Genomic DNA, 26,152 nt, shown 5'->3' on the forward strand with positions numbered 1-26,152 from the left:
GTTACATCCGACAGAGCAGCGGCTCTAAGAGGAACGCTTCATTTCTGCTCATCAGAGCTGTTTAGCTCTTATTAACAGAACTGAATAAGCGTTCAGACTGCTGATCCTTATAGTCCCCTAGAGGGTCTAGTAAAATAATAAAAAAAAAAGTTTAAAAAAAAATTGAAAAAAACTAAAAGTTCAAATCACCCCCCATTCGCAGCATTGAAAATTAAACAGTTAAAAAATAAAACGATATACACGTATTTGGTATTGGCGCGTTCAGAAATGCCCAATTCATCAAAATATAAAATCAATTAATCTGATCGGTAAACGGCGTAGCGGCAAAAAAATTCCAAACGACAAAATTACGTTTTTTGGTCTTTGCAAATTTTGCGCAAAATGCAATAACAGGCGATCAAAACGTAGCAGTTGCACAAAAATGGTACCGTTAAAAATGTCAGCTCGAGACGCAAAAAATAAGACATCACTGAGCCATAGATCCAGAAAAATGAGAACGTTACCGTTCCCAGAAAATGGCACAAAAAGTGCGTCACTTTTTTTTTATAAGCTTCTGAATTTTTTTTAACCCCTTAGCTAAAAGTAAAGCTATACATGTTTGGTGTCTACAAACTTGCACCGACCTGAGGCATCACAGTGACACATCAGTATTACTATATAGTGAACACTGTGAATAAAATACCCCAAAAACCATCATGTAATTGCACTTTTTTTGCAATTTTTCCGCAGTTGGAAGTTTTTTGCCATTTTCCAGTACAGTATATGGTAAAGCTCATGGTTTCATTTAAAAGTACAGCTCATCCCACAAAAAACAAGCCCTCATATGGCAAGATTGACGGAAAAATAAAAAAGTTATGGCTCTCGGAACAAGGGGAGCAAAAAACAAAAAAAATAACTAAGAAAGGAACATTGCCCGGGGGTGAAGGGGTTAATGCCTGTGTGTTGAATTATTTAGAGGGCACCAAATATACCCTGTTATAGAAGATGCACACTGACACTGCACATTGTATCACAGGGTCAGATCTGCAGTGTTGTCCCATGAAATGATATGTTAAAATATTTACAAAGATGTGAGGGGTGTGCTCTCTTTTGTGATATATTGTGCCTTCCAGAGGCTGCATTGTTAGTGGTTGATTAGGGAAACAGTGGCCTCTAGGATCCTGTACTAAAAAGCCACATTTCTTAAAGGGAATCGGTTACTTTGCGTTGTGCAGTTATGATAAAATCCCAGTTTTCTCTGCAATAGATTTAACAGTTCTCTGAATACTGAGCTCTGTATAACCCCACCCACACCATGGATTGGCAGCTTTCTGTGTACATTGGCAGATTTCTGTCTATGCACAATCAGTGGTGGAGGTGGGATTGAATAAAGCAGGAGGACTATATGGAATGAGACAACTAGTCCTGTAGTGATAATCTCCTGCTGATAAAACACTGATTTACAGCCAGCAGCCAAGTATGTCACACATGACTAGACTCAGGGGCTCTGCCCCATATCATGCTGCTCTCTTGTGAGCTCTGCAGTGCTCCATCCATTAGGGTCACATGATGATGACATCCGCACAGGTCCTGTACAACCACTTCTCCAATGCTGAGCTCTGGACCTGAGGTGTAACCAATTACAATGCTGGGGGCGTGGCTAAGTTAAAACAGGATCATGGCTGAACTTGAGTGACAATGACTGATCCCAGCAAAAGCTCCGCCCCTATGACTGAAACTTCATGTATGTCCTGCATTCACCTATGCACATAAAGTCTTTTTTGAAAATAAATACCTGGATTTTTTTTTTGTACACCATACACCATGTTAGTGCTGCAGTGCACATTGTATCATTTAAAACACATTGGGGGCGATTTAATATAAAAAAACGCAACCCTTCAAAGGAAAACACAAATGATGAATTGGGATCAAATCTACAGGTAAAATCCGCAGTAAATCTGCCGCATGAATTCTCTCGTATCGTCCTTGTAGGATTTTTAGGAAAAGACGAAGACCCCTGGTACAACGACGTCTAGACCTTCCCAATCATGGATACCCGGATGACATGCAGTCTTCCTATTATGACGACCTAAATGACATCGAACCTCTTGTGGTCGAGCAGATCTACAGCTCAGGTACTATGGATGGATGATAAAGATGATGATTTTGGTTGTTACTATTTTATTATTGCTATATTATTATTATTATTAATATTATAATTATTATTTTTATTTTTATCATTGTTATTATTCTTTTAGTCTTCTAATTTTTCAGTTCTTTTTTATTATTTTTTTTATTTTATTAAAGTTATATTATTATTATTATTATTATTTTTGTTGTTATTATTTGTATCATTGCTATTATTATGTTTATTGTTTTATATTGTTATTATTTTGTATCATTATTTTATTATGATTATTTTTATACGTTTTTGTGTTTTTATAATAATAATAATAATATAATCATTAATATGGTTATTGTTTGTATCATTTATATTATTGTTAGCTTTATTATTTTATATTGTTATTAATTTTTATCACAGCTATTTTATTGTTATTATTTATATTATTTTATTCTTATTTTATTCTTATAATTTTGTGTGTTTTTGTTCTTAATAATAATAATAATAATAATAATAATTATTATTATTATTATTAGTATTATTATTTGTATCATTGCCATTATTATTATTTATTGATATTCATTTTATCATTGCTATATTATTATTATTATTATTATTATTATTATTGTTTGTTGCTGTTATTATTTGTATCATTCCTTTTATTATTTTTAAATATTTTATATTGTTATTATTTTATATCATTGTTACTTTATTATTATTTTATTTTTATAATTTTTTTGTTTTTTTATTTGTTGGATAATAATAATAATAATAATAATTAATATCATCATTATTATTACTATTTGTATCATTGCTATTATTATTTTTATTATTTTATATCGCTGTTAATTTTATCATTTCTATTTTATTATTATTATTACTATTGTTATTATTTTATTCTTATTTTATTCTTATAATTGTTTGGGTTTTTTCCATTATTTGTTTTTTATTATTATTATTATTACTATATTTTTTAAGATTTTTTTTGTGTTTTTTTGTTATTATTTGTACTACTACTACTACTACTACTGCTACTACTACTACTACTACTACTACTACTACTACTACTACTACTACTACTACTACTACTAATAATATTTGTATAATTGCTAATTAATTATTATTATTATTCTTCATAGATATCAGTAAGAGTCTTTTCTGAATCTGATTTTCCACAGTCTTAAACTCAGTAGAGAAATTTCCAACAGTAAAGATATCTTTAATACCCATGTCCAGGGCCGGCTCCGGTCTTGTTGGGTCCTTTGGTGATAAAGTGCCAGTGCGCTCTACTTCACTTTTGATTTTTTTCCTCCTCGCATTCCAAGAAAAGGGAGGAATCTTAGAGACCAATTTTCAGGCGAATCCTTGACCATGTTGGATATAGCTAAAGAAAAGAGGATATCCCTTGATGTAGACATATGCATGAAACGCACTCGGAGAGCCCTATAGCTTTCTTTTCCAGGAATGTGAGGTTGAGCGCCCCCTTCCTTCTAGAGGTGGAGATTGGAGTAGGTTATTATCACACCAGGAGATGGATCTAGTCACTGAATCCTTGTAATCGGCACAGACTCAGTGTCATGTTATCCGCTGTCGCCTCATTGTATACAGTATATGTTTTATTATCGCCATCTATCTATGGGTGGTTACTTTTGCCTGGCTCCTATACTATTGGCTCCTTTCATTCAACGGTGGTATCTGATTTGACCGCATGATCACTATGGCAACTATACAAGCATAGTGATTGGGTAGCTCACTCTCCTGTGTATGGCCGGCTGACGCATGCGGCGGTAACCGTTTTATACTTGTTCTGTCTCTCTATTCGTCTCCACATACTGGACGATTGGGGCGGGCGTGGGTCTAGCATATTCACAAAAGGAGGTTTGTTTATCTGCTACATGCCGCTTGTAAGCATTGTGAAACGCTATCATGCCCTATATTACATATCCTGAAAAATCATTGTATCTAGTGATGAGCGGGCACTACCATGCTCGGGTGCTCAATACTCATAACTAGTGATGAGCGGGCACTACCATGCTCGGGTGCTCAATACTCATAACTAGTGATGAGCGGGCACTACCATGCTCAGGTGCTCAGTACTGGTAACTAGTGATGAGCGAGCACTACCATGCTCGGGTGCTCAGTACTCGTAACTAGTGATGAGCGGGCACTACCATGCTCGGGTGCTCAGTACTCGTAACTAGTGATGAGTGAGCACTACCATGCTCGGGTGCTCTGTACTCGTAACTAGTGATGAGCGAGCACTACCATGCTCAGGTGCTCAGTACTCGTAACTAGTGATGAGCGGGCACTACCATGCTCGGGGGCTCGGGACTCGTAACTAGTGATGACTGGGCACTACCATGCTCGGGTGCTCTGTACTCGTAACTAGTGATGAGCGGGCATTACCATGCTCGGGTGCTCAGTGCTCGTAACTAGTGATGAGCGGGCACTACCATGCTCGGGTGCTCAGTACTCGTAACTAGTGATGAGAGGGCACTACCATGCTCGGGTGCTCAGTACTCGTAACTAGTGATGAGCGGGCACTACCATGCTCAGGTGCTCAGTACTCGTAACTAGTGATGAGCGGGCACTACCATGCTCAGGTGGTCAGTACTCGTAACTAGTGATGAGCGGGCACTACCATGCTCAGGTGCTCAGTACTCGTAACTAGTGATGAGCGGGCACTACCATGCTCAGGTGCTCAGTACTCGTAACTAGTGATGAGCGGGCACTACCATGCTCAGGTGGTCAGTACTCGTAACTAGTGATGAGCGGGCACTACCATGCTCGGATGCTCAGTACTCGTAACTAGTGATGAGTGAGAACTACCATGCTCGGGTGCTCAGTACTCGTAACTAGTGATGAGTGAGCACTACCATGCTCGGGTGCTCAGTACTCGTAACTAGTGATGAGTGAGCACTACCATGCTCGGGTGCTCAGTACTCGTAACTAGTGATGAGCGGGCACTACCATGCTCAGGTGCTCAGTACTCGTAACTACTGATGAGCGGGCACTACCATGCTCAGGTGCTCAGTACTCGTAACTAGTGATGAGCGAGCACTACCATGCTTGGGTGCTCAGTTCTCGTAACTAGTGATGAGTGGGCACTACCATGCTCGGGTGCTCAGTACTCGTAACTAGTGATGAGTGAGCACTACCATGCTCGGGTGCTCAGTACTCGTAACTAGTGATGAGTGAGCACTACCATGCTCGGGTGCTCAGTACTGGTAACTAGTGATGAGCGGGCACTACCATGCTCGGGTGCTCAGTACTCGTAACTAGTGATGAGCGGGCATTACCATGCTCGGGTGCTCAGTACTCGTAACTAGTGATGAGCGGGCACTACCATGCTCGGGTGCTCAGTACTGGTAACTAGTGATGAGCGGGCACTACCATGCTCGGGTGCTCAGTACTCGTAACTAGTGATGAGCGGGCACTACCATGCTCGGGTGCTCAGTACTCGTAACTAGTGATGAGCGGGCACTACCATGCTCGGGTGCTCAGTACTCGTAACTAGTGATGAGTGGGCACTACCATGCTCGGGTGCTCAGTACTCGTAACTAGTGATGAGCGGGCACTACCATGCTCGGGTGCTTAGTACTCGTAACTAGTGATGAGTGGGCACTACCATGCTCGGGTGCTCAGTACTGGTAACTAGTGATGAGCGGGCACTACCATGCTCGGGTGCTCAGTACTCGTAACTAGTGATGAGCGGGCACTACCATGCTCGGGTGCTCAGTACTCGTAACTAGTGATGAGTGGGCATTACCATGCTCGGGTGTTCAGTACTCGTAACTAGTGATGAGCGGGCACTACCATGCTCGGGTGCTCAGTACTCGTAACTAGTGATGAGTGGGCACTACCATGCTCGGGTGCTCAGTACTCGTAACTAGTGATGATCGGGCACTACCATGCTCCGGTGCTCTGTACTCGTAACTAGTGATGAGCGGGCATTACCATGCTCGGGTGCTCAGTGCTCGTAACTAGTGATGAGAGGGCACTACCATGCTCGGGTGCTCAGTACTCGTAACTAGTGATGAGCAGGCACTACCATGCTCAGGTGCTCAATACTCGTAACTAGTGATGAGCGGGCACTACTATGCTCAGGTGTTCAATACTCGTAACTAGTGATGAGCGGGCACTACCATGCTCAGGTGGTCAGTACTCGTAACTAGTGATGAGCGGGCACTACCATGCTCGGATGCTCAGTACTCGTAACTAGTGATGAGCGGGCACTACCATGCTCAGGTGCTCAGTACTCGTAACTAGTGATGAGCGGGCACTACCATGCTCAGGTGCTCAGTACTCGTAACTAGTGATGAGCGGGCACTACCATGCTCAGGTGGTCAGTACTCGTAACTAGTGATGAGCGGGCACTACCATGCTCGGATGCTCAGTACTCGTAACTAGTGATGAGCGGGCACTACCATGCTCAGGTGCTCAGTACTCGTAACTAGTGATGAGTGGGCACTACCATGCTCGGGTGCTCAGTACTCGTAACTAGTGATGAGCGGGCACTACCATGCTCAGGTGCTCAGTACTCATAACTAGTGATGAGCGGACACTACCATGCTCGGGTGCTCAGTACTCGTAACTAGTGATGAGCGGGCACTACCATGCTCAGGTGCTCTGTACTCGTAACTAGTGATGAGCGGGCACTACCATGCTTGGGTGCTCAGTACTCGTAACTAGTGATGAGCGGGCACTACCATGCTTGGGTGCTCAGTACTCGTAACTAGTGATGAGCAGGCACTACCATGCTCGGATGCTCAGTACTCGTAACTAGTGATGAGCGGGCACTACCATGCTTGGGTGCTCAGTACTCGTAACTAGTGATGAGCAGGCACTACCATGCTCGGGTGCTCAGTACTCGTAACTAGTGATGAGCAGGCACTACCATGCTCGGGTGCTCAGTACTTGTAACTAGTGATGAGTGGGCACTACCATGCTCAGGTGCTCTGTACTCGTAACTAGTGATGAGCGGGCACTACCATGCTCGGGTGCTCAGTACTTGTAACTAGTGATGAGTGGGCACTACCATGCTCGGGTGCTCAGTACTGGTAACTAGTGATGAGCGGGCACTACCATGCTCAGGTGCTCAGTACTCATAACTAGTGATGAGCGGACACTACCATGCTCGGGTGCTCAGTACTCGTAACTAGTGATGAGCGGGCACTACCATGCTCAGGTGCTCTGTACTCGTAACTAGTGATGAGCGGGCACTACCATGCTTGGGTGCTCAGTACTCGTAACTAGTGATGAGCGGGCACTACCATGCTTGGGTGCTCAGTACTGGTAACTAGTGATGAGCGGGCACTACCAAGCTCGGGTGCTCAGTACTGGTAACTAGTGATGAGCGGGCACTACTATGCTCAGGTGCTCAGTACTCGTAACTAGTGATGAGCGGGCACTACCATGCTTGGGTGCTCAGTACTCGTAACTAGTGATGAGCAGGCACTACCATGCTCGGATGCTCAGTACTCGTAACTAGTGATGAGCAGGCACTACCATGCTCGGGTGCTCAGTACTCGTAACTAGTGATGAGCGGGCACTGCCATGCTCGGGTGCTCAGTACTCGTAACTAGTGATGAGCAGGCACTACCATGCTCGGGTGCTCAGTACTCGTAACTAGTGATGAGCGGGCACTACCATGCTCGGGTGCTCAGTACTCGTAACTAGTGATGAGCGGGCACTACCATGCTCAGGTGCTCTGTACTCGTAACTAGTGATGAGCGGGCACTACCATGCTCGGGTGCTCAGTACTTGTAACTAGTGATGAGTGGGCACTACCATGCTCGGGTGCTCAGTACTGGTAACTAGTGATGAGCGAGCACTACCATGCTCGGGTGCTCAGTACTCGTAACTAGTGATGAGCGGGCACTACCATGCTCGGGTGCTCAGTACTGGTAACTAGTGATGAGCAAGCACTACCATGCTCAGGTGCTCAGTACTCGTAACTAGTGATGAGCGGGCACTACCATGCTCAGGTGCTCAGTACTGGTAACTAGTGATGAGCGGGCACTACCATGCTCGGGTGCTCAGTACTGGTAACTAGTGATGAGCGGGCACTACCATGCTCGGGTGCTCAGTACTCGTAACTAGTGATGAGTGAGCACTACCATGATCGGGTGCTTAGTACTGGTAACTAGTGATGAGCGGGCACTACCATGCTCAGGTGCTCTGTACTCGTAACTAGTGATGAGCGGGCACTACCATGCTCGGGTGCTCAGTACTTGTAACTAGTGATGAGTGGGCACTACCATGCTCGGGTGCTCAGTACTGGTAACTAGTGATGAGCGGGCACTACCATGCTCGGGTGCTCAGTACTCGTAACTAGTGATGAGCGGGCACTACCATGCTCGGGTGCTCAGTACTCGTAACTAGTGATGAGCGGGCACTACCATGCTCGGGTGCTCGCGTTTGTAAGCAGCAGTTGGACGTTTGGACAGACCCGACTCCAGTATCCAAGTATAATGGAAGTCAATGGGGAACTCAAGCATTGAAAATGGAAAAGTGCTTGAGTTCCCCATTGCCTTCCATTATACACGCCCATCCGAGCATGCTTGTTATAAATACCGAGCACCCGTGCATGGTAGTGCTCACTCCTGGCTTTTGAAATGCTGCCATTACGGCTGGTGGAGACGGACAATTTTAAAAAGGTTATGGTTATGGCTGTCCCGCAGTACGTGGGTCCTAGCCGACACTACTTTTCCAGGCGGACAATTTCAGGTGTGCATAGTAACAAAGTCCACATAACCACGGATACATGCACCAGTAACCACAACCAGGGCTGTTATATCTCCCTAATTGCCTACTGGGTAAATGTAGTGGTGGCTGGGCCTGAGGTGGAAAGGGTTCTGGCACGTGTCCTACCACCACCGAGGATTGCCGGACTTTTCTCTGTCCGTGTTTCCTTCTCCTCCTACACCGCTTCCTCCACCACCTCCTCATCCGGGCAGTGTAACATCGGCACCACCAACATCAGCACAGCCAGGGGGAAACGACAACAGGTTGTTCTGACACCCATCTATCTGGGGAACATATTCCACACCGCGCAGGAGCTGGTGATAGGGGATCGATCAACATACCAATGAGTGGTTGGTACCGCTCAACCTCATGCCCAGCCTGGTAGGGTGAGATAACGGTCAAAATCTCATAGCAGATCTGGGCCTAGCCTGATGCACATCCTTTGCATGACGTATGTGCTGAATTGGTGGTGTAGAGGTTCCTCAAAAATAACCCGAGATGTTAGAGCTCCTGCTGTAAGTGCAGACTGTCTGTGCACACTTTTGACGTTCTCACCGTGCTGCTGCTCACCTGTCTGCGCTGCAGAGTATCTTCTACCTTCTTGTTCACCGCCTCATATGTGATGAGAAAAACAAGGTGCAACTCCACCTTGCGTATGCTGGAGAGTCCGTGCGAGCAGCAGCAGGTGATAGTGGAGCTTCAGCGGCACCATGCACGGGTGAGTTGCTCTGTGGAGCAACACCACTTCACCACCGAGTGGTCCTCCTTGCGTGATGTGAGTGCCATGTTGAGCTACCTATAGTACTCTACAAACTTGGCCAGCGCTGATGAACACCATCATCAGTCTTTCTATCTCACTTCTATGCTCCTTCAAAAAAACACTTCATGTGATGGTAGATGAGATGGTGGCACCGGAGGAAGGAGGAACCTTGACCATTCACACCATTATCAACACAGTTGTCCACTCATGGCTCGGGTTTTTGTACCAAAAGGGGCCAGGTACACAACTGTCCAGTTTTGGAGGAGAAGAAGGAGCAACCATGTTCACCGTAGGGGGGTACCCAAAGCAGCTCATGGGCATCAGTGGAGCGTGGCTGGGGGGATACAGAGGACCCAGCCCACAAACCTCCCACCGATGACAGCTTGTCGTTGCCATTGGGCAGCCTGGCACAAATGAGCGAATACATGCCATGGTGCCTCCTCAACGACCATTGAGTTGCCTGGATTGTTACCAGTACTGACTACTCGGTGGTCACCCTGCTGGATCCCCGCTACAAGGACAATGTGCGATCCCTACTTCCATCACTGGAGTGTGATTGGAAATTGGGGGAATACAAGTGCACGCTGGTACACGCACTACTGACGACGTTCCCACCTGACAGTTGGGGCACAGTGGATGCACAAGGCAAAGGAAGAGCAAGTCACCAACACATCTGGGGCACCAACACCACCTCTGGAGGAAAATTTTGTGGTGGAAAAATTCCTCGGCACATCACAACATCCAGCACCAGCATCTGATACGTCCGTATGAGCAGGAGGCAGTGTTTCAGCAACATGGTGGAAGAGTACATGTCCACACCTCTCCATGTACGGAGCGATGGGTCTCCCCATTTAACTTCTGGGTCTCCAAATTAGAAACATGGCCTGAGTTTGCCCTTGCGCCTTGGAGGTGCTGGCCCGCCCTTCGGCAAGTGTACTGTCAGAACATGTGTATAGTACGGTGGGGGAATCATCACAGACAGTCGCATCCACCTGCCCAGCCAATCTCCTATGAAGCCCAGTCACAGATGTCACAGGTGTACAAATATGGCAGACATGTGGGCCCTTGGTGGGTGCCATTGGCACCCTGCCATCATGTTGCTTAAATGCTTCTATCACGACTGACAGCAGCATCCAAGACCTTAACCTGCAGTGATCAGAGCGAACTCTGATCTCTGCAGTTAGATTGGGTGCCGGCGGTAAAACACCGCTTTGGAGCGCCTAGTTATCCTTCTGGTGAAAGTCAACATGACAGAAGAGAATAGTAAACTTAGGAAAAAAAAGTAAACTTTATTCTTAAAAAGTTTTAATATTGAAGTTGTGGGTTGAGCAGGAGGAAATGAGGGCAGAACGGGCACAAATTGCTTCAGAAGTTTAATTAATGGGCATTAGCGGTGGGACAAAAAGCTTATTATAAGTAGGGTTGGGCGCAGACTGTGGAGACACGGGGCTCAGTGGTTGCTCTTGTCCACTGAACCAGCCGCCTTTAGAAAGACAGCGTGGCTCTGGGCTCATCCCAACTGAACGCCGGCCTCCTTAACCGTGGGCGTAACACTACTCAGACAACACAGGATGAGGGAACCACAATAATTAGACTTTACTGGATCCCCAAACAATTAACAGCACATAACACATAACCAGCAAAACACACAAATGTAACAGGCAACAGAGTCTCACCCTTCCGCTGGCTCACCAGGGATTTACAATGTCCGTGCCTCAGAGGTTCCAGGGCTATTCACTCCAATCCAGCAGCACCCCGCTTTTGGCGGGCACCCACCGAGAAAGGAATAATGCCAGATTTAGGAAACTGTCTGAGGTCTGCAAAGTCTGTAGCAGGTGACTGAACTGTCCCAACCTGAGTGTCCTCCTTAGGTAGTCCTGGTATGATGATATAATCCTGGCAGCCAGAGTTGAAATCCTTAGACTCTGGATATGGTCTCCAACCGGAACCGGAGTCCCTAGATTGAAGCCATAAGATATCCTGATCCTCTAGTCAGCTCCTTAGAGCTTAGACTGGATCCATCAGCATCCATCAACAACAACCTGGTGGCTTAAAGAAGTCCTCTCTTATAGCCACAGCTCTTCCTCTGCGCACACTGCGTCCTCATCGATTGGTTGGACAAGATCGCCTCTCCCATTGGATGAATCTCAAGCTGCATGGACAATGTTCATCCAAATGATGTCTACAGGATGACTGAGGGTATACATGTAGTCTGGAATGCACAGACTAGACAATGACTACTAAGGTAATTACATTAGCAATACACAACTACAATACAATGATTACTGGAAGGGTCTGGAGAAACAATAGCTAAGCAAACATGAGTTGGCACACATAAGAACAATACGTCTGGCTGAATGTTAAGAAAATTTAACCCATGAGAGGCATTGGGTGTCCATGTCGTCACACAGACAACCTGATATTTATGGTTATGGAAGGAAGAGGAACTGCTGCAATTCCTTTCCAAACAAAAAATGTATTTCTTTACATTGGGGTGTGTCTTATAACTGGAGTAACCAATGGTTCTTGAGTATTGTGTTCTTACCCCGCCCCTGCGTTACTTAAACCTTTAGTCTCGAGATATGTAGGGATATGGATTTAACAGCAGATCTATTTAGGATGTATTGTGGTCCTTGGTTCCAGATTTATTAGAATTGAGGGACTTGATTTTTTTTTGTGAATCTCCTTTTAGATATCTTGCTGGTTGCTGGGACTGCCAGTGATCTTGAGAACTGGGGTCTGCAGAGGTACACGTGTGCAGTCTCTGCTCTGTTCATTGTCTGTGTGACTGCCGAATACAGCACTTGTTCATGTTCTGGAGGCCCTTAGATAATTAGAGCGGAGGCCGAGCATGTTCTACTCCACTTGGGAATACGGGGCTACAGAGTCCATGCGCTCCTCCGCTCCACTCAGGAATACGGGACTACATAGTCCATGCGCTCCTCAGCTCCACTCAGGAATATGGGGCTACAGAGTCCATGCGCTCCTCCACTCCACTCTTGAGTATTGGGCTACAAGATGCGCTCCTCTGTTCGACTCAGGAATATGGGGCTACAGAGTACATGCGCTCCTCCGCTCCACTCAGGAATACGGGACTACATAGTCCATGCGCTCTTCAGCTCCACTCTAGAATACGGCGCTACAGAGTCCATGTGCTCCTCCGCTCCACTCTTGAGTATGGGGCTACAGAGTCCATGCGCTCCTCCGCTCCACTCTTGAGTATTGGGCTACAGAGTCCATGTGCTCCTCCGCTCCACTCTTGAGTATGGGGCTACAAAATGCGCTCCTCCGTTCCACTCAGGAATATGGGGCTACAGAGTCCATGCGCTCCTCAGCTCCACTCAGGAATATGGGGCTACAGAGTCCATGCGCTCCTCAGCTCCACTCAGTCCTGCTCTTGAGGACCAGACCTGCATTTGACCCCCATAGATCAGCAAATTATTCTCTATCTGATAATTAAGAGAACATTTTGTTTTTTTGGGGGGGAATAATCCTTTACATAATTTTTGGATTTTAGCTTTTGTTTTTTTTAGACTTTTAACCCTTTTTTATGCTATAGGTAACGACGATCTGTGTCATTCAGAAAACTCCCCGAAGACTTCGCATCAACCCAGCGACTCCACGAAGATGTTACAACCTGAGTCACCGAGTCCTGTCTCACCTGGAAGCCCCCCGCGTGAAAGGCACAATGGTGGGACCCCGCTAAGTATAACTCTATCATAGAATATAGATTTATAAGATCTGCAATAATATTAACCCTTTCCTTTCATGGCTAATATTTTTTTTCTCCACTTTAGTTTTTCCCCTTCTTTTTCAATTTCACTGTATTTTGGGGGGGGGGGGTGTTCGGTTTTGTGGCCTTCAGTGTGTGGCAAAAATCCAAATTGGGTGAAATGGTGAAAAAAAAACCCTGAATTCTGCTGGTGTGTTATCTTTTATTGGGATTCATTGTGCGGTAAAAATGTCCTGGTGAGATGATTCTCCGGGTCAGGCCGGTACGTTGTGCGTGGTGCCAATGGGCATCTGAAGGGGTAGCTGCTATGTTGGCGCATGTAAGGAGTTAAACTGACCCATCAGTGATGTCACTCCACTTTGAAAGATAAGAAAGAGGGACTCACTGCTTAGCAGGCGATTATTATCTTACTTTGTCACTTCCCTAACCTCGCTCCAACCTTTACATGTGCCACACAGAAATATTCCACTAGTGAAGCTCATCACATTGCCCCCAGAGTGCCCACACACAACATGATGCTCCTCCAGTATCCCACACAGTATGATGCTCCCATATTCCCCCCCCACACATTATGATGCTCCCACATTCCCCCCACAAACACAGTATGATGCTCCCATATTCCCCCCACACACATAGTATGATGCTCCTATATTCCCCCCACACACAGTATGATGTTCCCATATTCCCCACACACACAGTATGATGCTCCTCCAGTATCCCACACAGTATGATGCTCCCACATTCCCCCCACACACACAGTATGATGCTCCCATATTCCCCCCACACACACAGTATGATGCTCCCATATTCCCCCCACACACATAGTATGATGCTCCTATATTCCCCCCACACACAGTATGATGTTCCCATATTCCCCACACACACAGTATGATGCTCCCATTCCCCCCCCACACAGTATGATGCTTCCATAACCCCCACACACAGTATGATGCTCTCATATTCCCCCAACACACATTATGATGCTCCCATATTCCCCCCACACACAGTATGATGCTCCCATATTCCCGCCACACACAGTATGATGCTCCCATATTCCCCCCACACACAGTATGATGCTCCCATATTCCCGCCACACACAGTATGATGCTCCCATATTCCCCCCACACACAGTATGATGCTCCCATATTCCCGCCACACACAGTATGATGCTCCCATATTCCCCCCACACACAATATGATGCTCCGATTACCCCCCCACACAGTATGATGCTCCCACAGCCCCCACACACAGTATGATGCCCCCATATCCCCCCCACACACAGTATGATGCACCCACAACCCCCACACACAGTATGATGCTCCCATATTCCCCCCACACACCGTATGATGCTCCCATTACCCCCCACACACACAGTATGATGCTCCCATATTCCTCCCACACACAGTATGATGCTCCCATTACCCCTCCACACACACAGTATGATGCTCCCATATTCCTCCCACACACAGTATGATGCTCTCATATTCCCACCACACACAGTATGATGCTCCCATATTCCCCCCACACACACAGTATGATGCTCCCATATTCCCCCCACACACAGTATGATGCTCCCATATTCCCCCCACACACAGTATGATGCTCCCATATTCCCCCACACACACAGTATGATGCTCCCATATTCCCCCCCACACGCACAGTATGATGCGCCCATATTCCCCGCACACACAGTAAGATGCTCCCATATTCCCCCCACACACAGTATGATGCTCCCATATTCCCCCCACACACAGTATGATGCTCCTATATTCCCCCCACACACAGTATGATGCTCCCATATTCCCCCCACACACAGTAAGATGCTCCCATATTCCCCCCCACACACAGTATGATGCTCCCATATTCCCCCCCACACACAGTATGATGCTCCCATATTCCCCCCCACACACAGTATGATGCTCCCATATTCCCCCCCACACACAGTATGATGCTCCCATATTCCCCCCCACACACAGTATGATGCTCCCATATTCCCCCCACACACAGTATGATGCTCCCATATTCCCCCCACACACAGTATGATGCTCCCATATTCCCCCCCACACACAGTATGATGCTCCCATATTCCCCCCACACACAGTATGATGCTCCCATATTCCCCCACACACAGTATGATGCTCCCATATTCCCCCTCACACACAGTATGGTGCTCCCATAACCCCCACATATTATGATGTTCCCACACAAGCAATCTGACTGAGCTGAACTCACACACAACCTGAAGGTTCTTCAGTCTCCACCCAGACTGAACGGTGGAGTAGGGATCTGACAGCTCTTGTGTTCATTCAATTGTATCTGTGCACTGAGGACATACCCCCAACCACCCAGGGACTTCCCAAATTCAGGACTGTCCTGGGATTCAGGACAGGTGGGCAGTTTGCAGCAGTTATTGTCAGGTGGCAACTGTGTAACAGAGCTGGCACTTGTTCTGCATGTGACGGGCTCAGCTTCTGAGCCTGAGTGATACAGAGATAACTTATTAGAATTTATTTCACTTTTTAGTCCCACTTGGGCACTTTTACTGAGCCTTTTTTTTTACTTTACCATATGATATGTTTCGGTAACATATTATTTAGCCTTTTAGGTGATTTAGTAAAACTGACAGGCACCTAATAGTCCAGGCCAATATCGGTGCTGCTAATGTCCACCTTGGGGATCTTTGTTGGACACTTTCCTTTACATTGACCTTTTTTATAGAGTTTGAGGCTTACCGTTCCTTTCGGTGTGTGATGATGACTGTGCGACATTATATATGTAGCTACAGGTAACTTTTACTTTATTTCCAAATTAGAGAGTCCGGCTCCAACATCGGCTTTAGGACATTATTCCTATATGGAAGAAGAAGACCGGCTCGGCCGCCATTCCTGCGGTGGATACTTGTTTGTCAATAATGGTGGGTCTGTAGGAAATCATACATTTTACAATTTTTCCCTTTTTGATCCATTGATACGCTCTGATTGTGATGCCCTGGCCTATCAGGTCGTCACAGGGTATTGTACAATCTGCCCTTCTGTGCAATATCCACCTCCTCCTTGGTTACGGGTCCCTAACCAATGGTGTTGCCAAAACCAGCTAATCAAAATCCTAGGTACACTCTGCACCACACCCACCAGACACCAGTGGATGGCCTGAGGGGAATAGGGTCGCTTACTTGGGGGTTTGGTAAGGGGAGGTCAGGAGTGTCAGGAGCAGTGCACTGTAGTGTTGGAAGTGAAGGAGAGAGGACTAGGTAGCAGACGTTGGTCTGGGCCTGGTAGGAGCTGGACCCTCGGTCGCAGGGGATCGTGACAAGGGGCACGGTATTGTCGAGGAGGACAGCCGGCGGCCTTGTACCATCACCGGGCTGGGACCAGGGCACGACGGGGTGCGTAGACCCTAGGTCAAGGTCAAGGGAGTAGCTTTAGGCAACCTGACAATTGACCCGACGAGAACGGAGCCTTCAAGATCCGCTGTCCACCCGCTCCAGAATCGGGGTACAAGCGCAACGAGGATAGGACTTTCCACTAAAACGGTCCTGGAAATTACAAGCGTGAACCCTGAGAGCAAGCTCCCTCAGCCACACTGGGGAGCGGGACCTGAGTAGTTTCAGGCTGTAGGGGCCAACTAAGAAGAGAACAGTGTGCTAAGGGAAAGGTCACAGATCATCAGGCAACACCAACGGGCACAGGACCCAGGCGTGCTCCCTCTCAGCGGCAGCGGTGTCCAGAACTTTGGTTTACCAAGTTGTCGGTGTCAGCTTTATGGACTGAGTGAGTATGAAAGTGACCCCTTCGCTCCCCAACGGCACGTCACCATCACCAAGTCCTGGTGCATCCCCCTACCCTTGGAGGGGTTAAACACCTGGCTGCCCACTCGATCGCCACCGGGTACTCCCCAGCTGCAGCGGTGGTACTCCATCCTTACCACACACCACAGGTGGCGTCACAAACTTTATCCATACAGCCTCATGTAAATACCCTCTTGTATTTGAGTGGCCGCACGACCCCGACCCCCGGGTCCGGACGCCCCTCGAGCCACCGCAGATCCGGATCCGAGCAGCCCGGCTGCTGACGCAGGGGGCGGCACATAAACATAGCAGTTATTCTCAGGTGCTGGCTGTGTAACACAGCCATCATCACTCACGTTGTATGGATAAGTCTCAGCTCCTGAGCTTGCTGCATATAAACTGCATACATTATGGAATACATCTTAGACCCTGATGACACAGGTGTACTTTCTGTGAAAATCCAGGTTGGATTAGCTCAATAATCCTGATATTAAAATTAGCATTTTATTAGTTCAGTTAAAGAGTAAGAGAATACCTGGGTCGAAGTGTATTCAGTCTCTGCCCAAGAAGCCTCACTGACCACTGCAGCTTGTACTGAGCAGGTGTGAGATCTCAGCAGCAGGAGGGACACTGAGGAACTAAGTTAGGTGGGCGAAGATTGATCAACACCAGGTATGCAGGACACTGAGGAGCTGTGAATTATCCTAGGTGAGCGGAGACTCAGCAACAGCAGGGAGGAGGGACACTGAGGAGCTGTGAATTATCCTAGGTGAGTGGAGATTCAGCAACAGCAGGGAGGAGGGACACTGAGGAGCTGTGAATTATCCTAGGTGAGCGGAGACTCAGCAACAGCAGGGAGGAGGGACACTGAGGAGCTGTGAATTATCCTAGGTGAGTGGAGATTCAGCAACAGCAGGGAGGAGGGACACTGAGGAGCTGTGAATTATCCTAGGTGAGTGGAGATTCAGCAACAGCAGGGAGGAGAGACACTGAGGAGCTGTGAATTATCCTAGGTGAGTGGAGACTCAGTAATTGCAGGATTGAGGGATACCGAGGAGCTGTCAATCATAGGTGGATGGAGATTCAGCAACAACAGGGAGGAGGGACACTGAGGAGCTGGCAATCATAGATGGATGGAGATTCAGCAACAGCAGGGAGGAGGGACACTGAGGAGCTGTGAATCATAGGTGGATGGAGATTCAGCAACAACAGGGAGGAGGGACACTGAGGAGCGCTGAATTATCCTAGCTGAGAGGAGACTCAGCAATTGCAGGATGGAGGGACACTGAGGAGTTGTCAATTATAGGTGGACTTAGATTCAGCAATAGCAGGGAGGAGGGACACTGAGGAGCTGTCAATCCTATTTAGACGGAGATTTAGCAGAGGAGGAGGAATACAACAGCTCTCAAGCAGGCTATGTGGGTGAGAATTCATCAGCAGCAGAGAGGCAGGACACTGAGGATCTGTCAATTACCATAGGCAAGCAGAAGTTCATCTGGTCAACAACAGAGGAAGAGGCCCATGGGAGCTGTCCATCATCCTAGGTGAACAAAGATTTAGCACCAGCAGCAACAGAGGAGGAAGCCACAAGAGCTGTCAATCATCCTAGGTGGACAGATTCAGCAGCAGAGGAGAAGGAGGACCACAGGAGCTGTCAATCTTCCTAAGTGGGCAAAGATTCATCAGCAGAGGAGCAGTGACATAGATGTTGTGAATCTGGTTAGATGAGTTTAGATCCCCCCAGCAGCAGGGAGGAGGGACACTGAGGATCTGTCACTCAGGCTGGGTAGGCAGAGATTCATTTTTTTTATAAAGGATTATACAGCCATTGTGACATGGATTTTCACAGCCCTGACGTTTCTCAGAGATCCATTTACTAACGGACGCAGTTTGTATTGTGAAATCTTGTGACAGATCCACTTTAATGATAGGAGCAGATGCAGCAGAGCTGAGCTTGTAATCTCCCCTTTTCTTGCAGCTGATGACCGGTGTCTTATGATCAGCACATTGTGATCTCTCCATCCCTGGGCCGTGTGAGATGACACATTCTTCTCTGCTGCAATCTGCGTCTGATCGTCACTGCTTTCATCATTGTTTTCATAAAATACAAAGGGTTTTTTGTTTGTTTTTTTTCCAGATGAAAACACTTGTGGATTTTCCCATGATTTTGGCAGCTGTGGACCAACAGAAAGACACGTCGTAAAGAAGCCGCCTACAAACTCCATAGCTGCGACCCTCACACCCGCTATAGGAGGCGACTGCAAAGATGAGGGTAAGTCGCCCCCTGCTGGTTAGGCTACAATCAGACCCTGGAGAGGCAATCACTCCGGACATCCGACAGCGGAGACCCTGGAGAGGTATTTACTGCGGACCTCCGATAGTGGAGACCCTGGAGAGGTATTTACTGCGGACCTCCGACATTGGAGACCCCAGAGAGGTATTTACTGCGGACCTCCGACAGTGGAGACCCCGGAGAGGTATTTACTGCGGACCTCCGACAGTGGAGACCCCAGAGAGGCATTTACTGCGGACCTCCGATAGTGGAGACCCTGGAGAGGTATTTACTGCGGACCTCCGATAGTGGAGACCCTGGAGAGGTATTTACTGCGGACCTCCGACATTGGAGACCGCAGAGAGGTATTTACTGCGGACCTCCGACAGTGGAGACCCCGGAGAGGTATTTACTGCGGACCTCCGACAGTGGAGACCCCAGAGAGGCATTTACTGCGGACCTCCGATAGTGGAGACCCCAGAGAGGCATTTACTGCGGACCTCCGACAGTGGAGACCCCAGAGAGGTAATCACTCCGGACCTCTGACAGTGGAGACCCTGGAGAGGTATTTACTGCAGACATCCGACACTGGAGACCCTGGAGAGGCACTTACTGTGGACCTCCAACAGTGGAGACCCCAGAGAGGTATTTACTGCGGACCTCCAACAGGGGAGACCCCAGAGAGGTATTTACTGCGGACCTCCAATAGTGGAGCGCCAGAGAGGTATTTACTGCGGACCTCCAACAGGGGAGACCCCAGAGAGGTATTTACTGCGGACCTCCAATAGTGGAGCGCCAGAGAGGTATTACTGCGGACCTCCAACAGGGGAGACCCCAGAGAGGTATTACTGCGGACCTCTGACAGTGGTGACCGTGGAGAGGTATTTACTGTGGATCTCCGACAGCATAGACCCTGGATTGGTATTTACGGTGGACATCCGATAGAGGAGACCCCAGGGAGGTATTTACTGCGGACCTCCAACAATGGAGACCCAGAGAGGTAGTTACTGTTGCAGATATTTCTGTTGGCACCATAAAAAGTAGAGGTTGAGTTTTGCTAAGTGGGCACTCAATCTGAGGCCATGGACTCAATTTTTTTCTTTTCTATTTCTTTTCCGGTAAATATACGTCTTATTCGCAGATTTTCCCCATAGATTTGAATGAGGTGACCACCCCTTTAAATAAAGTTGCTTTGTTTTTGATAATTCCTGGTATTTTTCCTTTGACAAAACATTATTGATAGTCATGTGTGGATTCCGTGCATTTTTGCCTGCGGATTTTCTTCCTTTATTTTTTGGGGAAAATCTGCACAGAAAACTTCGGAAGGGATAGTCCCATCTCCAAGATCCTATCCCAAAATGTATTAGGTATAATAAGCAAATACCTCCAATTAGTGAATCTGGAGAACTATACCACATTTCTATGTCACTTACACCATTTTCCCTCCGCTCTCTATACAGACACATCTGCAGATTTTTCCCTCCACTCTCTATACAGACACATCTGCAGGTTTTTCCCTCCGCTCTCTATAAAGACACATCTGCAGGTTTTTCCCTCCGCTCTCTATACAGATACATCTACAGGTTTTTCCCTCCGCTCTCTATACAGACACATCTGCAGGTTTTTCCCTCCGCTCTCTATACAGACACATCTGCAGGTATTTCCCTCCGCTCTCTATACAGACACATCTGCAGGTTTTTCCCTCCGCTCTCTATACAGACACATCTGCAGGTTTTTCCCTCCGCTCTCTATACAGACACATCTGCAAGTTTTTCTCACTATCTGACATGAAATCAGAATAAACCTTTCCCGTTTTACATCAATTAGAAACCAAAATTATTTACATTTGTTGAATACCAGAATAACTAGGGAAAAAGACAATGTTGTAAGGCATTTTTATTACTTTCTGCAAAGTTGAAAGTTTACATACCCTAAGAGTACTGTGCCTTTAAACAATATGGAATGCCCATGTGATGATGTCATTTCTTTGGAAGCTTCTGATAGGTTTATTGGCAACATCTGAGTTAATTAGAGACACACCTTTGGATGTATTGTAATGCACACCTGAAACACACTGCTTCTTTGTGTAACATCATGGGAAAGTCAAAAGAAATTAACCGAAATCTCAGGAAGAGAATTGTGGACTTGCACAAGTGTTTTTCATCCTTGAGTGCAATTTCCAGATACCTGAAGGTGCCTCGTTCATCTGTGCAAACAATTATACGCAAGTACAAACAAGATGGGAATGTCCAGCCATCATACCACCACTCAGGAAGGAGACGGGTTCTGTGCACCAGAGATGAACATGATTTGGTCAGACATGTGCAGATCAACCCAAGAACAAAAGCAGAAGACCTTGTGAAGATGCTGGCGGAAGCTGGTAAGATTGTGTCATCCATAATGAAATAAATATTGAATCAACATGGGGTGAAAGGCCACTCTGCCAGGAAGAAGACATTACTCCAAAAGAAACAGAAAAACCCAGATTAATGTTTGCAAATACACACAGGAGCAAAGACCTTAATTTTTGGAGACATGTCCTGTGGTCTGACGAAATTTAAAATTGAACTGTTTGACCATAATGAGACCATCATTACGTTTGGAAGAAAAAGGGAGAAGCTTTGAAGCTTAAGAAGACCATCCGAACTGTGACACACGAGGGCGGCAGCATCATGTTGTGGGGTTGTTTTGCTGCAGGAGGGACTGGTGCAGTTCACAAAATAGATGGCATCATGAGGAAAGACGATTATGTGGCAATACTGAAGAACATCTCAAGACATCAGCCAGGAACTTAAAGCTTGGGCTTCCAAATTAACAATGACCCAAAGCTACTGCCAAACTGGTTACAAAGTGGCTTAAGGAGAACAAAGTCAACATTTTGGAGTGGCCATCACAAAGCCCTGATCTCAATCCTATTGAAAATGTATGGGCAAAGCCTGAAAAGGCCGGTGCGAGCAGCGACCACCAAACATGGCTCAGCTACACCAGCTCTGTCAGGAGGAATCAGCCCAAATTCCACCAACTATTGTGAGAAGCTGTGGAAGGAGATCCAAAACGTTTCATCCAAGTAAAAAAAAAATTGTTTAAAAGAACTGAGAGTCCTCAGTGGTTGACACCTTTTAATGGCTAACTGAAAAGATAGTAATAAATAGCAAGCTCTCGAGACTACTCAGTTCTTTTAAACAATTTTCTTTTATCTCTAGTGACTAACACGGTACACCTGCAGATGTGTCTTTATACAGAGCGGAAGGAAAAAACTGCAGATGTGTCTTTATAGAGAGTGGAGGGAAAAACCTGCAGATGTGTCTTTATACAGAGCGGAAGGAAAAAACTGCAGATGTGTCTTTATAGAGAGCGGAGGGAGAAACCTGCAGATGTGTCTTTATAGAGAGCGGAGGGAAAAACCTGCAGATGTGTCTTTATAGACAGCAGAGGGAAAAACCTGCAGATGTGTCTTTATAGAGAGCAGAGGGAAAAACCTGCAGATGTGTCTTTATAGAGAGCGGAGGGAAAAACCTGCAGATGTGTCTTTATAGACAGCAGAGGGAAAAACCTGCAGATGTGTCTTTAGAGAGAGCAGAGGGAAAAACCTGCAGATGTGTCTTTATAGAGAGCGGAGGGAAAAACCTGCAGATGTGTCTTTATAGAGAGCAGAGGGAAAAACCTGCAGATATGTTTGTATAGAGAGGAGGGAAAAACCTGCAGATGTGTCTTTATAGAGAGCAGAGAGAAACTAAGTGTTTCAACTGTATGTCACTTACTTCGTGCAGGGCATTGCAAGACCTTAGGTAGCCATAGTTACCTAAGAGCAAATAACTAGCTAACTAATTGTCACTATATACATGACCGTACTATGAATACCTAAGGTTCTGCAATGCCCTACACATGAGGTAAGAGACCTAGTGAATCAGGAGAACTATACTTCATTATTATTACACCTGTTACATATTAGTGTAGGATCTTGGTGATGGGAATATCCCTTTAAGTTGTACATGGCGGCTATTCGGATGAATGTCCCCCACAGGTACAGGAGCCTCATGTACAGAGCGGCCCTATGGGGGCCCTGAGAGGGTGGCCTCTCTGTTTATGGTGTCCATATGGCCTAATAAGACATATGGAGAGGGAATGTCATCATGGGATAACCCCTTTTAAGTTTTATTATATAAAAATGGACAATCCCTTTAAATGTGTCTTCGTCTGTTTGTAATTAATGTATTAGACAAGTGTAATATTTTCTCTTGTAGATGACAGCAGAGAGGGGAGGCTAATGGTTCTGTTACTCCCCCTTACCCTTTTGTTGCTGTACCTGATGTTTTGGTGGAGGGACCGGTAAGTCATTACCTGTTTGACCTGTATGTCCTCTACAGAAGTCAATATACTGATTACTAGTGGAGACAGGAGACCACCACCGATCACAGAACAGAGCTGAATAAAGCAAGAGTGCCAGGACCTGAATAGTCAGAGCAGGGGGGAGGTGCCGGATCCCCGGATGTCTGACATGTTCCTCCATTTGTCCTCTTGAGATCTCCTGAAATCCCAGAACAGCAGCCAAAAAATCTCGGTGATACATTCTATATGAAATGTGGTCAAATTTAGCGGCTTCTAATCTGGGGTCTGTGTAAACCTAGGGGCATCTAATCTGGGGTCTGTGTAAACCAAGGGGCATCTAATCTGGGGTCAGTATAAATTTAGGGACATCTAATCTGGGGTCTGTATAAATTTAGGGGCGTCTAATCTGGGGTCTGTGTAAACCAAGGGGCATCTAATCTGGGGTCTGTATAAATTTAGGGGCATCTAATCTGGGGTCAGTATAAATTTAGGGACATCTAATCTGGGGTCTGTATAAATTTAGGGGCGTCTAATCTGGGGTCTGTGTGAACCAAGGGGCATCTAATCTGGGGTCTGTATAAATTTAGGGGCATCTAATCTGGGGTCAGTATAAATTTAGGGACATCTAATCTGGGGTCTGTATAAATTTAGGGGCATCTAATCTGGGGTCTGTATAAATTTAGGGGCGTTTAATCATGGCTCAAGGGCAACAACTTCCAGTTCGATAATATTCTAGGGGTTTGGGTGTTGTAGCCGCCTTCTTCACATCTGAACAAAGATTTTCTAAGAGGCTCAAGTTAGGTAATGGTAATGGCAACTCCAGAATCTTCCAGGACTTCTTCTGAAACCAAGGCTTGGTTGACTGTGAGGAATGTATGAGATAATTGTCCCGTGGAAAGGTCCACTGACACCAAAGCTTCAGCTTCATCACAGAAAACAAGATGTCTTCCCCTGGGATTTCTTGATAGTTGATTGAATCCATCTTGCCCATCACACACTGCAGGTTTCTAGAACCAGAAGAAGCAAAGCAACGCCAAAGCAGCTATGAGCCACCATCATGCTTCACTGTAGGCATCATTGAGCCACCATCATGCTTCACTGTAGGCATCACTGACCTACCGTCATGCTTCACTGTAGGCATCACTGAACCACTATCATGCTTCACTGTAGGCATCACTGAGCCACCGTCATGCTTCACTGTAGGCATCCCTGAGCCACTTTCATGCTTCACTGTAGGCATCCCTGAGCCCCTGCCATGCTTCACTGTAGACATCACCATCTATTTAGTGTGTCTGTATTTGGTAAGAAAGTCTGTTCTGAGATGTGTAGTTATCGAATAAATATTTGTTTAAGGGGTTAATCTGAAAAGGGTATGTATTAGTTCATGAAGTCTGCATTTCGGGGATCTGGGGGGCTGGTTTGGGGCTTGTATTTGTTCATAAAGTCTGATCGATGGTGATCTGTGATAGGTTAAGGGATCTCATGTGCGTCTGTACCAATTTAGGAGGTCTGGAGTCTACTAGTTTAGGCTGAAGTTTAGGGGCGTCTAATCAGGGGTCTGTATAAACTTAGGGGCGTCTAATCTGGGTCTGTATAAATGTAGGGGCATCTAATCTGGGGTCAGTATAACTTTAGGGGCGTCTAATCATGGCTCATGGGCAACAACTTCCAGTTCGATAATATTCTAGGGGTTTGGGTGTTGTAGCCGCCTTCTTCACATCTGAACAAAGATTTTCTAAGAGGCTCAAGTTAGGTAATGGTAATGGCCACTCCAGAATCTTCCAGGACGTCTTCTGAAACCAAGGCTTGGTTGACTATGAGGAATGTATGAGATAATTGTCCCGTGGAAAGGTCCACTGACACCAAAGCTTCAGCTTCATCACAGAAAACATGATATCTTCCCCTGGGATTTCTTGATAGTTGATTGAATCCATCTTGCCCATCACACACTGCAGGTTTCTAGTACCAGAAGAAGCAAAGCAACCCCAAACCAGCTATGAGCCACCATCATGCTTCACTGTAGGCATCACTGAGTTACCGTCATGCTTCACTGTAGGCATCACTGAGCCACCATCATGCTTCACTGTAGGCATCACTGTGCCACCATCATGCTTCACTGTAGGCATCCCTGAGCCATTTTCATGCTTCACTGTAGGCATCCCTGAGCCCCCGCCATGCTTCACTGTAGACATCACCATCTATTTAGTGTGTCTGTATTTGGTAAGAAAATCTGTTCTGGGATCTGTAGTTATCGAAGAAATATTTGTTTAAGGGGTTCATCTGAAAAGGGTATGTATTAGTTCATGAAGTCTGCATTTCGGGGGCTGGTTTGGGGTTTGTATTTGTTCAGAAAGTCTGATCTGATGGTGATCTGTGATAGGTTAAGGGATCTCATGTGTGTCTGTATCAATTTAGGAGGTCTG

At 46.4% G+C, this 26,152-nt stretch overlaps 1 protein-coding gene across 3 annotated transcripts in view; it reads left to right on the forward strand.

Moving 5' to 3' along the window:
- Positions 1-26,152, forward strand: part of TMEM71 (transmembrane protein 71) — an 87,271-nt gene that overhangs the window by 57,040 nt on the left and 4,079 nt on the right. For all 3 annotated transcript variants that reach the window (XM_075316185.1, XM_075316187.1, XM_075316186.1), the window contains 5 exons: positions 1,972-2,114; positions 13,168-13,299; positions 16,154-16,255; positions 19,266-19,400; positions 23,645-23,729. In XM_075316185.1, coding sequence (XP_075172300.1) covers positions 1,972-2,114; positions 13,168-13,299; positions 16,154-16,255; positions 19,266-19,400; positions 23,645-23,729 — 597 coding nt within the window. The remainder of the gene's footprint in view (positions 1-1,971; positions 2,115-13,167; positions 13,300-16,153; positions 16,256-19,265; positions 19,401-23,644; positions 23,730-26,152) is intronic.

The sequence above is a fragment of the Anomaloglossus baeobatrachus genome, chromosome 6, assembly GCF_048569485.1.
Source record: "Anomaloglossus baeobatrachus isolate aAnoBae1 chromosome 6, aAnoBae1.hap1, whole genome shotgun sequence".
NCBI lineage: Eukaryota > Metazoa > Chordata > Amphibia > Anura > Aromobatidae > Anomaloglossus > Anomaloglossus baeobatrachus.